This window comes from Artibeus jamaicensis, unplaced genomic scaffold (assembly GCF_021234435.1).
Source record: "Artibeus jamaicensis isolate MK-2021 breed Jamaican fruit bat unplaced genomic scaffold, CSHL_Jam_final scaffold_461, whole genome shotgun sequence".
NCBI lineage: Eukaryota > Metazoa > Chordata > Mammalia > Chiroptera > Phyllostomidae > Artibeus > Artibeus jamaicensis.
The window spans coordinates 4,971,938-4,985,151 of NW_026522045.1; the positions used below are offsets into that span (position 1 = coordinate 4,971,938).

The following is a 13,214-nucleotide window of genomic DNA, read 5'->3' on the forward strand; positions in this document are numbered from 1 at the left end:
ATTATCACTGCTTCAATTTCATCAGCTGTTTTCTATATGTTCATGTTTTCTGTCTCTTCTTCATTCAGTTTTGGAAGATTATATTTTTCTATAAATTTGTCCACTTCACCTAAGTTTTCAAATTTCTTGGCATATAGTTCTTCAGAGTAGTTTCTTACAAGCCTTTGTATTTCTGTGGTGTCAGTTGTAATCTCTCCTCTTTCATTTCTGATTATGTTTATTTGGGTCCTCTCTCTTTTTTTCTTGATGAGTCTGCTTAAAGGCTTGTCGATTTTGTTTATCTTTTCAAGGAACCAGATCATAGATTTATTGATTCTTACAATTGTTTCTTTAATCTCTATGTCATTTAATTCTGCTTTGATCTTGGTTACTTCCTTTCTTCTACTTGCTCTGGGCTCTCTATGGTGCTGTTCCTCCAGTTCTTGTAGATGTAGGGTTAGATTGTTTATTTGAAATGTTTTTATCTTTTTCTAGGTAGGCCTGTATTGCTATGAACTTCCCTCTCAGGACTGCCTTCACTGTGTCCCATAAATTTTGGACTGTTATGAGTTCATTTTCTTGGTTTGTTTCCAGAAACTTTTAAATTTTTTCCCTTGATATCATTCTTAATCCATTCATTGTTTAATAGCATGCTATTCAATCTCCATGACTTTGAGATTTTTTTAGTTTTTTCCTTGGGGTTGGTTTCTAGTTTCAGGCCCTCATGGTCTGAGAGGATGCTTTGTATCGTCTCAGAGGATTTCAATTTTCTTGAATTTGTTGAGGATTGTTTTGTATACTATCATGTGGTCTATCTTTGAAAATAATCCATATGCATTTGAGAAGAATGTGTATTTTGCTTCTTTGGGATAAAAGTTTCTATATGTATCAGTTAAGTCCATTGGATCTAGGACATTGTTTGATGCTGCAATATCTTTGTTGATATTTTGTTTGGAAGATCTCTCCTTTTTTCATAGTGGAGTGTTAAAATCTTCCAGTATAAGTGTGTTGCTATCTATATCTTTCTTGAAGTCCTCCAACATTTTCTTTATGTATTTGGGTGCTCCTATGTTGGGTGCATATATGTTTATGATATTTATTGTTGTGGACCACTCAGCCTGGTTTCAGGAATTGTAACTCTACCCCCTGTGGCTAAGGATGAGCAAGTGACCTCTGGAATGTGAGCCACAGAGACAAAGCTTGTCTCTGGTAGCAAACACAGCCTCGGTTTCTTCTCCCTGCCCCCAAAGCGTAGTCGGAATTCCATGACAAGTAAGTTTCCTCATGGCAGGGAGCAACCTAAACCAGACTCGACCACTTGGGAGACCATCAGGGAAGGACTCGGGGGAGGGGGGAGGCAACAAAGAGCAAGCAATAGACCTGTGCCTGCAGGCTATGTGACATGGCCTGAGTCCCCATTTCCTCTGGGAGAAGGGCTTCCTGGCTTTAATCCCCCTAAGCCTGAATACCTGATGGGGAGGGGTGCAGCTCCTTGCCTTGCTAGAGCATGTCCCAGGGAAAAATCTGGCATCACAAAGGGTTCCTGATAAACCTGTGAAATCTGCTCTGCTAAGAGTGCTTTCATTCATATGATAAGGGTCTGAGCAGGAAATGAGTATGTCTCACAAAATTTCTGCAGAACTCCCTTCCCGACAGACTGATTCAGACTAAGCCCTCAGATTTCTTTGAAATGTTATCTACTGTTTGATCCTTGCTGCCCTGTATTTCTGTGTATTACAACCCAATAAAAGTCCCTGGAGGAGGGGGTTGAGGCTTTTTTCCCCTGAGAAACTGGCCACTGCTCAACGCCTTTTTCCTCGGAGAAACTGACCACCTCTCCTCCCCAAGCAGATCATGTCATGTCATGTTTACTTTCATCTGTGGTGGACAGGGGGACTCGCAGAAAAAGTTGCCCCTGCAATTTATGTCTTCTTTGTTTTTTTTTGTACTTCACAAATAAATATTAATAGCCCTTCTGCATGTTTATGTCTTCCTTATGGATTCTTCCCTTGAGTATTATGAAGTATCCTTCTGGGTCTCTTTTTATAGTCTTTGTTTTGAACTCTGTTTTGTCAGATATAAGTATTGCTACCCCAGCTTTTTTTTCCTGTTTGTTTGCATGGAATATTTTTCCCAACCCTTCACTTTCAGTCTGTGTAGGTGTTTTGTTCTGAGGTGGGTCTCTTGTAGGCAGTATATATGTGGGTCATGTTTTATTATCCATTCAGCTATTCTATGTCCTTTGATTGGTGCATTTAATCCATTTTCATTTAAGGTCATTATTGATAGGTAGTTATTTGTTACCATTTTCCTCCCTTTTTACCTTTGTTCCTTTCTCACAGCATTTCTTCATCTTCTTAAGGCAATCTCTTTAGCATATCTTGCAGTTCTGTTTTAGTGGTGGTGTATTCTTCTAGCCTTTTGTCTGGGAACGTCCTTATTTGGCTTTCTATTTTAATTGAGTGTCTTGCTGGATACAGTAGTCTTGGTTGCAGGCCTTTGTTTTTCATTACTTGGAATATTTCTTGTCATTCCCCTCTGGCTTATAATGTTTCTGTTGAGAAGTTGCTCATCTTATGGGGGCTCCCTTGTATGTTATTCCTTGTTTCTCCCTTGCCTACTTTAAGATTCTCTCTGTGTCTTTAAATTTTGCCATTTTAATTATGATGTATCTTGCAGTGGGCCTCTTTGGGTTCTTCTTGATTGGTACCCTCTCTGCTCCCTGGGCTTGTGTGGCTTCTTCTCTCATCAAATTAGGGGAGTCTTCCATCATTACTTTTTCAAACAGTTTTTCTATCCCTTGCTCCTCTTCTTCTCCTTCTGGTATCCCTATTTAAGGATATTATTCTCTTTCATGTTATCCTGCATTTCCCTTAACTCCTCTTCATTCTTTTTCATTCTTTTTCTTTTTCTTGCTTTTTTGGGGGAGGGTTTTTTTCTACTTTGTCCTCCAGCTCACTGATATGTTCCTCTGCTTCATTGAGTCTGCTTTTGAATTCTTCTACTCTGTTCTTTAATTCAGAAATTGTATTCTTCATTTCTTCTTGGCCCTTGTTGATTTTTTCTATGTCCTTTTTTATACTGATATCGTTTTCAGTAAGTTCCTTATAATTTCTCTGTCATTTTTGGTACTCTGCACTGAGCTCATTGAGCTTTCTTATAACCATTGTTTTGAACTCAATATCTGATAGTTGACTTGCTTCTATTTGATTTAGCATTCTTTCTGAGGATTCCTCCTTTCCTTTAGATTGAGGGTTCTTTGCCTTTCCATTGTTTGTGGGACTCTCCTTGTTTGTTTCTGTTTCTTAAATTGATTTGTTTTGACTTTCTGACTTTGTGGTATGAACTTCTATAGTGGGAGCTCTGTGAGATACAGTGGTTCAATATCCTTGATTACCTAAAGCTCATGTTCTTGGGATGTCCTTTATGCCTTTTATACTGTTTTTCTGATTGTAATTGGATTTTGATTGTTGTTGGGTTGTTCTTTTGTGGATCCTTCCTTGCCACTGGTTGACTAACTGTCACTTCGCCTACCTCATCTTGTGTGCTGTTGTGCAGGCACTGCCTAAACAAAACCACAGAGCCCAAGAAACAAATCCACACCCACAAATATAAATCCCCCTAAAATGCCACCATCAACAGCTAATGAAGCAGTATTAATATGTGTGTCACAAGATTTAGACTAGTATAAGAATAGAGTGTGGATATTAGATGACCTACTGAAAGAGAAACAATTTTGAGAGGGTAGAGGGAAGAGCACTGATAAGAGTTGGGAGGTGGAGTAATGGAAGGAGTGGAGGTAAAGTTTACCTCATGAATAAAGAAAGGGAATGAAAAGTATGGAATGGAGTATGAGAAGTGCATAATATTGGGGTTAAACAGAAATTATAATAGTATAAAATAAAGTTAGAGAGAAAGAAAGAAAAGGAAAATATTAAATAATTAATAAAAATATAGAAGCCAAATTGGAGAGAAAGATTCACTGGAGTACTATGACAACAAATGAGCTAAAATTGATATAGGTGGTATGGGAATAAGGGGAAAAAAGAAACAATGAAAAGTCTAAGAGATGTTTAGAGGAATGGGTAGTGATTTTGTAATGATAGAAGGAGAGGGAATACTAAGAGTGAGGAACAAAAACTAGGCTAAGTAAGGGACAAATTAAAATTTGGGATGTAAAGGAAAAGGAAAATAAAAAATAAAAGGTCAGGATGAAAGAGAAATAGAAGACAAAAAAGAAAAAGGAAAAGAAACAGGCTAAGATAGTAGAATAAAAATTTGTGTCAAAAAAAAGAGTAGGAGAGGGGTCTAGTTAAATTTGTTATTTGAAATACAGAATTAGTGAAGCTCTAGAGATAACCTTGAAAAAACAACGCAACAACAACTACCCTACCCACAACCAACTAGAAAAGTTTGTTACAAGTATAGAGAGAACACGGGTATTTAAATAGCTGGGCAAAAGGATGTGAAATGACCCTTGACAAGAGAATCCATTTTGAGTTTCTGGACAGGCAAGAAATATTAATAGTTTTAGAATGGATATCAGTCATAGCTATAGATAAAACCAAATTTGAAATGAGAATATTGCAAGGAAAGAAAAAGGTAAGATGGGTTAAGAGAAGGGAGGGGCAAAATATGTCAACTGAAATACACTATAGCATACAATCTAGTGACTTCTTACATACAAATTCACTGGACAGGAAATGAATGTTATAAAGCTATGTGGGGAAAAAAAACATCGCAAATCATGAAGACCACAGTGGCTTTCATATTGGTTTTCTCTTGTTTTTACCCCTCTTTGTTTTTCTTTCTGGATCAGCCTCTGGTGATGACAGATGTTGAGCCCATCTGACCTTAGGCAACCTGTTTGGTACTTCCAGTGATCTGCTGTCACTGTCTGTCTCTTTCAATAGTTAATATGGTCTCTCTGCACTCAGCAGTCAGATTTAAGCACTGTAGGGCAGGGCCAAATCCCTCCTGCTGTGGGGGCTATTTTTTCCCCTCAGGTAGCTGCTGCTCAGAAGGGAGTGGTCTGCCTGAGCAGGATTGCTGTGTATGGGGGTTGACTCAGCACCAGATCCAGGCAGCTACTTTCTCAGTTCTCTCCTCAAAGCCTCCATCTCCAGTCTGTCTTCAAGTCTCTCTAGTCCACTCTGCCCTGCCTTTGCCAGTGATCTACTGTCTCTGGCTCTCTCCTTCAGTTGTTTATCTGGTCACTAGGACTCAGCAGTCAGGCTTAAGCACCAGAGGGCCAGGGCAGAGACCCTCCTGAGGTCTGGGCTATTGTTTCCTCTCAGGCTACTGATGCTCAGAGAGGAGTGGTCTGCCTGAGCACAAAGGCTGCTGTCATCTGGGAGATGACTCAGCACCAGAATCCTGGTGGCTAATTTCTCAGTTCTCTCCCCAAAGCTTCTGTCCCCAGTATCTCCTCAAGCATCTCTAGTCCATACTGCCCCTGCCTTTGCCTGAGTCTTGGGCAAGTGGCTGCAAATGAAAACTTGTATGTTGGCCTTTTAAATAGCCCTTACATCTCCAACTGTCTCCGGAAGAGAGCAACCCTGCTGCTTTTTCCATTGATTGTTATCTGTGTACTTTTGGGGCTCTGGTGTTCTAGGCTGAGAATCCTAGCTTAGGGTTTAGAACCCACTCTTCTGAGGAGAATCCAATCGGCCACTTTATTATCCCACTGGTGCTGCTGCCTGTGGGCACTCAGTCAGCCCTATCAAATGTCCACTGCACTCCGAACCAGACCAGTTGTGCCAAAGCTGATTCTGTATGTCCGAAGTTGTGTGCTTCTCTCTGGCTATTGCTCTATTATTTGTTTCGGGTGCTTTCTCCACAATTGAGTTGTAATTCCAGATTGGTCTGGGAGGAGGTCAGTGTGACTTCCATTCACTCCTCAGCTGTCTTCCTTGTCCCTGTGCACAGGACAGAACCCAGCTGGATGGTCCTCAGTGCCATGCTGGATCTGCATAGCTGTGGTTTGTGGTGTCAGGGGTGGCAGTGTGGGCAGCACGTGAACCATTCAGAGCCCAGAAAATCACCATGTCAGCTGCAGTGCCCCTCAGGAAAGTTAGCACAGATGACTTAAGGCTGGCACTTACTGGGGCATGCTGTTGGGTGGCTGTGGCTGCTAGAGGAACATGAGGCTGTCAACTGGCTGCAAGCTGAGTGCTCCAGGATTCTATTCTTATAGGGCGGATGCACAACAGTTTTTAACACACTAAACAGGGGTGTCAAAATCATTTTCACCAGGGGTCACATCAGCCTTACAGTTGCCTTCGAAGGGCCAAATGTAATTTTAGGACTGTATAAATGTAACTACTCATTAACAGTTAAGCGAGAGCTCAGCACTGCTGCTGGGTAGAAACAAGGTGCTAGGCCAGATAAAATACGGTGGAGGGCCATTGGCTTGTGGGTCTTGTGTGCCACCTGTGCACTACAAGATACCTAGCCAAAGCCACTTGCAGGAAAGGAAATTTAGATAGAACAGAATAGATATGACCACTAGGACTTATGAAAAAAGTAGACTATGTTCTTGAAGAGAACTCATGGTATGATGACAAGACAGAGAGAACCAGCTCTGAAGAGATGCAAAGGGGCTGGATACCCATGTAAAAGAAGAAGCTATTTAGGGGTTTTCTAAAGGTTGAATCTTACAAGTTGTCAATATTTAGAGGCCCGTAATAGAAGGAGCTTTATCCAAAGCATGACCCTAAATATCTAGACCAAACAGTACCTGATTCTTTTAGGAATCCCTGCCCCCCCCCAAAAAAAAGGCAAACAAATGCAATGAACAGAAAAACGCTTGAACAGGAAAAAAGAACAAGGACTGGAACAAGCCAATGAGGACAGTGACTCTGAAGCTCAAGACTAGAGGATTAGCCCAAAGATTAGACAATGGATGGGTAGCCGGGGTGTTCTTCACTAAGGCTTTAAACTTTGTTCCAGGTAACTGGCTCAGAAATAACACTACAGGACAACACAGCACAAATAGCCAGGGTAGGATTACACAGTGTCCTGTCCAGTGTGAAGAAGGCAACAAAGGGTAAGGAAAAAAAGCACTGACAGTCTCTTGCATAAATCCTGGAGATAGAGACTGTAGCCTAGTGGTCAGGAGCACACACTTGGGTAGAAAGTAGCAACCCTGAATTTAAATCTTGGCTCAGCATTTTATTGTCATGAAAATTTGGACAAGTTACGTTTTCCTCTACAGAATAAGAAAACAACTTGCCTTGCTAGGAGTGTTATGAGGATTTAATTAAGTTATGTCTTCAAAGCATTAGCTATATGTGTTCAGTAAATAATAGCCATTATTATATTACAATAGACAACCTGTAAAGCAGTGTTGGCTAGGTAGGTTAGTTGGTTAGAGCATCATCAGAATACACCAAGGTTGTAGGTTTAAAAAAAAAAACATTAATGTGTAGTTAATGGTTGCTTCTCATGTGCTCACTACTGGGGACCTCACCTGCAACCCAAGCACATGCCCTGACTGTGAATCAAAACAGCAACCCTTTGGTTCCCAGGCCAGTGCTCAGTCCACTGAGCCACACCTGCCAGGGCAAGGTTGTGGGGTTTAATTCCAAGTCAGGGCACATACAAGAATCAACCAATGAATGCCTAAATAAGTGGAACAACAAATTGATGTTTCTCTCTCTCTCAAAAATAAAAAATATATAAAAATAAAAATGAACCTATAAAACTTCTAATTATAATATAAATAAGTCCTAGGTAAATAATGTACAGCATGGTGACTATAGTTAATAATACTATATTGTGTATTTGAAAGTTGCTAAGAGAATAGATCTTAACAGTTCTCATCACAAGAAAAAAATTATAACAATGTATGGTGATGGATGTTAACTAGACTTATTGTGGTGATCATTTTTTAATATATAAAGTATTATGTGATTATGTTATATACCTGAAATTAATGCTATATACATCAATGAGTATCTCAATTAAAAAAAAGAACCTACATATTTTAAAGCCTATGCGAACCTAAGCAAGAAGAGGTTATGTTCCCGCAATTTATAAATTACATTTCTCTTTTTTACCCCACACATTGTAGCCAGTTTCATATACTTTCTTGGAATAAAGGAAATACTGTTCGGGTGAGTACATCAGGAATGACAAGAGGGAAGTGGTTATAGACCTCATCATGTGATGGTTGGGAGACAAGGCCTTCTTTCCTACACATTGCCTCGAGGTAGTCCCAGGAAGAATCAGCTGAGTAGTTTTAGGTTTGAATCAGAGACTATTCCATAAAACCTTCTCTGTCCTCCCAGCAATCTACCTGTGGACTGGACCTGCGACATGTGACCATCATTGAGCTGGTGGGGCAGCCACCTCAGGAAGTGGGGCGCATCAAGGAACAACAGCTGTCAGCCAATATCATCGAGGAGCTCAGGTCTAGGCTGGAGGGCCACAGGGAAAGGGTGGGCAGAATCCCTAGGTAAAACACTGACAACAGGAGGGTTGTGGGAAAATCAGCTACACTACTCTCTTGAGACACTGCTTGTGTTTGAATTCTTTGGGTGAATTAGTTAAGACTAGATTAGCCTTGACTGGATAATTCAGTTGGTTAGAGCATTGTCTCAATATGCCAAAACTGTGGGTTCAATCCCTGGTCAGGGCACATATAAGAATAACCAATGACCCTGACTGGTGTGGTTCAGTTGGTTGGGTATTCCTCCATAAAGCAAAAGGTCACTGCTTGGATTCCTGGTCAGGGCACATGCCTGGATTGCAGGTTTGGTCTCCAGTCCAGTTGGGGTGCAAGCAAGAGGCAGCCAATTGATGTTTCTCTCACACATTGATGTTTCTATCCCTATTTTTCTACCTTCCCTCCCCTCTCTCTAAAAATAAAGAATAAAATCTTAAAATTAAATTAAATTTTAAAAAGAATTAAGTAATGAATTTATAAGTGGAACAAGTCAATGTTTTTCTCTCTGCCCCTCTCTCTCACAAGTCAATAAATTAAAAAAAAATTAAACGCAGAGTGGCAGAACTTAAGAATCAAATGGGGAGGGGGCTTAAAATACAAATGACCAGGCCCCATCCTAAACCACCTCAAGACTGCTTTTTTTTTTACATATATAAATAAGGAACCTCACATGATTCTGAAACATAGCCAGGACTGATACACAGACCCAAACATGACTCAGATAGGCCTCTCATCCTGTTACCTCATGGCCTCGCCTATTTACCTTCAGATTTACTGCCTTCTCAAATAGGCAGTAAAATCTGAATCATACCTATCTACTCCTGGGGGAAGAACAGACTATAGGTGACAGATGGTGGAAATTGACTTTTCTCATTATTGATCCATTATCACCCTTCCAATGCCTCTACATATATACTCAGAGCTAATAAAGTCACCACTGCTCTCTGTTTTAGATATAGTACCTGCTTCTAGGTCTTATTCTCAGTAGGGACAGAAAGATTCAAGCCCCTTATAGGGTAAAGACTGAAAAACACTCAAAGGAAGAAGACTGAAGGCTTAAAGCTACAGGTAGAAGAGCTGACCAGGTGATACTGATTGGCCTCAGAGCTTCCATGTATGTTTGTGGAAGTATGCCTAGTTCAACTCTAGAAAACACTAGTCACATCATAGTGCATGCAACTGGTGCTCCCTGGAGTTATTCCATGCAGCCTACATCACTATATGTGGTAGTCCTGCTCAAGAGGGTCTATGAGGGAAACACAGCCTGGTAATAATGTAGCTGCTTCATCTGGAGTGAGGAAGCAATAGCTTATAGCAGAGCTAGACATTTAAGGGCAGCAAGTCTTGAGTCTGAGCAGAAAAACAATGGGGCTTGAGGTAGGTAGTGAAGGGGATGGAGACAAAGGATCAGTTGGGGAAGGAATTAGTCCATTAATGGAGATGTGAAAAGTCAGAGGGTAGTAGAGCCTGGTGGGATGAAGCCCACACAAAATCTCATACCTCCCTGGGCTCCTCTCTCTAGGCACTTCCAGCACCTTACACGCTCCTACTTCAACATGGTGTTGATTGACAAGCAAGGGATTGACCGGGAACGCTACATGGAACCTGTCACCCCAGAGGAAATCTTCACATTCATTGATGACTACCTACTAAGCAATCAGGAGCTGACTCAGCGCCAGCAACAAAGGGACATGTGCGAGTGAACTTGAGTCAGGGCATGGTTGACATCAAGGGAAAAGCTCCCCTAGTTGGGTGAAACTGGGGCCTGATAAAAGGAAGAAATGGTTTCCCACAATTCTAGGGACAGGACTTGGAGGTGGGTGAAGTCACCGATCCTGGAACATTTCTAAGCACTGTTTTAGGGCTCTGTAATAGTTTCCCTAATTAAGCCTTTGCTTTAGATAGCACTAGAGGACCATATGAAGCTAGGTAGGGACTGAGGAGAGGCCCTGGGCAGTGGGTTGGAGTAGAAGGTCTTTCTGTCCTATCCTGGGCCTCTCCCAGTTCTTCAAAGTCTTGCAGATAAGTAAATCTTAAATTCATTCACTAACTGGCTGTGCTTTGTTTTTGTTTTTTTACATTAGTCAGCACTTAATAATATTGTCCAGCCATTTTATAAGCCATTATTCTTTGTGGTTCCTTTTTATATTTGGGGCTTATCAGATATACATAAACATTTAAATTAGTACTTTGGAACAATATATTTGAGGTTGTTTGTGTTGCAACATGTATAAAATATTTCTTGAAGGATCACCTGGAATGAACAATGAGAGGCTTTATTTTTCCTGGCATAGTCAGTCCACAGCAATTCCTTCCTATCCAAAATGAATACAGCCATTCTAGAGTGGGTCTTCTCTTCTTTTTGTATAAGGAAATGAACAAGCTTATGAACAAGACCTGGGTAATGTACCAGTTCAAGTTCCTAGTTACTTTGTTCCAAATACAGATTTGAAATTTTTATGGCAGGGGATACTTGTCTCTTAAGTTAGGCATAAACAATCTTGGGGTGGTAGGCTCCTGGGGTGTTGTATCTTTCAACAATTTTTAAAGAGAGTAAACAAAACATTGACCTCATGTTTAATTTCCATTCTGGAATGTACTGCTCTTTTTAATTAAAGTATAGTTGACATACAATATTATATTATTTTCAGGTGTATATCATAGATATTCACATTTATACACCTTACAAAGTAATCACCACAAAAAGTCCACTATCCATCTTTCACCATACAAAGTTATTGGGATATTATTGACTGTATGCCCTATGCTGGAATTTACATCCTCTTATTTATTGTAAGTTTGTACCTCTTAATCCTCTTCATCTTTTTTACCATTCCTCTACCACCCAACCTTTTGGCAGCTATCAGGCTTTCTGTATCTATGAGTCTGTTTGTTTTATTTGTTCAAATGTTTAGTTTTTCAGATTCTACACATTTTTTTAGTTTTTTTAGATTCCATAAAACTTTTACTACTAGATCTCCCTATTTGGTTATTTCCACATAAGTAAAATAATACAGTATTTGACTTTCTCTGACTTATTTCACTTAGCATAATACCCTGTAGAGCTATCCATGTTGTTGCAAATGACAAGATTTAACTCTTTTTCATGACAGAGTAATATTCCAACATGTATATTTCTGTGTATCCATTTCTTCTTTATTGATTCCTCTGTTGATGATCACTTACATTGATTCCATATCTTGGCCATTATAAATAATGATGCTGTGAACATAGGGATGCATATATCTTTTTTTCAGATCAATTTTTTATTTTATTTAAATACTTTTGATTTTTATTTTTGTTCAAGTATAGTTTTCTGCCTTCCCTACCACCCTCCCCTGTTTCCATCCCCCTTGTAATTGTCCATGTCTCCTTTACAGTTGTTCTGGTAAACCTTTCATCCTTTTCCCCCATTATCCCCTCCCTTCTCTCTTCTGGTTACTGTCAGCTTGTTCCCAATTTCAGTATCTTTGATTATATTTTGCTTGCTTGTTTGTTTTCTTGATTAGGTTCCAGTTAAAGGTGAGATAATATGGTATTTGTCTTTCACCACCTGGATTATTTCACTTAGCATAATCTTTTTAAATTAGCATTTTGTTTTCTTCAGGTAAGTGCCCAGAAGTAGAATTGGTAGGTCCTTCTTTCTCTTATTATAGCCTTTGTCTTAAACTCTATTTTGTCTGATAAAGTACTGCTAGAATTTGTCTGAAAGTACTGCTAGCTGGCTTTTTGTTTTGTTTTGTATCCATTCTCATGAAATATCTTTTCCATCCTTTTACTTTCAGTATGTGTGTATCTTCCAATCTGGAGTATCAGGTAGGCAGCATGTATAAGGGCCTTTTTTTTTTTCTTTTATCCATTCAGTCACCCTGTTTTTTCAATGGAGCACTTAGTCAATTTACATTTAAAGTAATTATTGATATGTATTTTTTGACATTTTGTTTTCATACTAGATTTATAAGTGGTTACTCTACTATCTTTACTACATGTTTACCTTTACTAGTGACATATTTTATTTCATATATTTTATTTCTATTTTTAGCCTCTTTCACTAAAAGAATTTCCTTTAATATTTCTTGTAATTCTGGTATAGTGGTGATGAAGTTCTTTAGCTTTTGCTTGTCTGAGTAAATCTTTATCTTTTCTTCAATTCTAAATGATAACCTTGCAAGGTAGAGTATTCTTGATTATAGGTCTTCCCCTTTCATCGTGTTGAATATATTGTGCTACTCCCTTCAGGTCTGTAAAGTTTTTGTTGAAGTCAGCTGACAGTTTTACAGACATCCCCTTGTATGTAACTAGTTGTTTTTCTCTTGCTGCTTTTAAGATTCTCTCTTTAATATTTAACTTTTAACAATTTAATTATAATGTGTGTTGGTATGGGTCTCTGAATTCATCTTGTTTGGGAATTTCTGTGCTTCCTGGACTTGGATGTCTGTTTCCTTCACCAGGTTAGGGAAGTTTTTACCTATTATTTCTCCAAATACATTTTTCATGCCTTTCTCTCTCCTCCTTCTGGGCCCCCTATGATTTGTATGTTATACACTTTGGGATATTATCCCGAAGGTCCTTTATGCTATCCTAATTCTCTTTAATTTTTTTTCTTTTTGATCTCCCAATTTAGTGATTTTCCACTAGCCTGTCTTCATGATTGCTGATCCATTGTTTTGCATTATCTGATCTGCTGATTTCCTGTAGTAAAATTTCATTTTAGTTATTATATTCTTCAGTTCTGACAGGCCCCTTTTTATAATTTTTATCTCTTTGTTGAAGTTCTCACTTAATT

General features: G+C 39.2%; 1 protein-coding gene across 2 annotated transcripts in view; it reads left to right on the forward strand.

Annotated features, from left to right (window-relative positions):
- SRPX2 (sushi repeat containing protein X-linked 2) overlaps window positions 1-10,459 on the forward strand; it is a 53,799-nt gene extending 43,340 nt beyond the window's left edge. For both annotated transcript variants that reach the window (XM_037144051.2, XM_053657511.1), the window contains 2 exons: window positions 8,271-8,392; window positions 9,951-10,459. In XM_037144051.2, coding sequence (XP_036999946.2) covers window positions 8,271-8,392; window positions 9,951-10,131 — 303 coding nt within the window. In that variant the 3' untranslated portion in view covers window positions 10,132-10,459. The remainder of the gene's footprint in view (window positions 1-8,270; window positions 8,393-9,950) is intronic.
- Window positions 10,460-13,214: the final 2,755 nt, after the last annotated feature.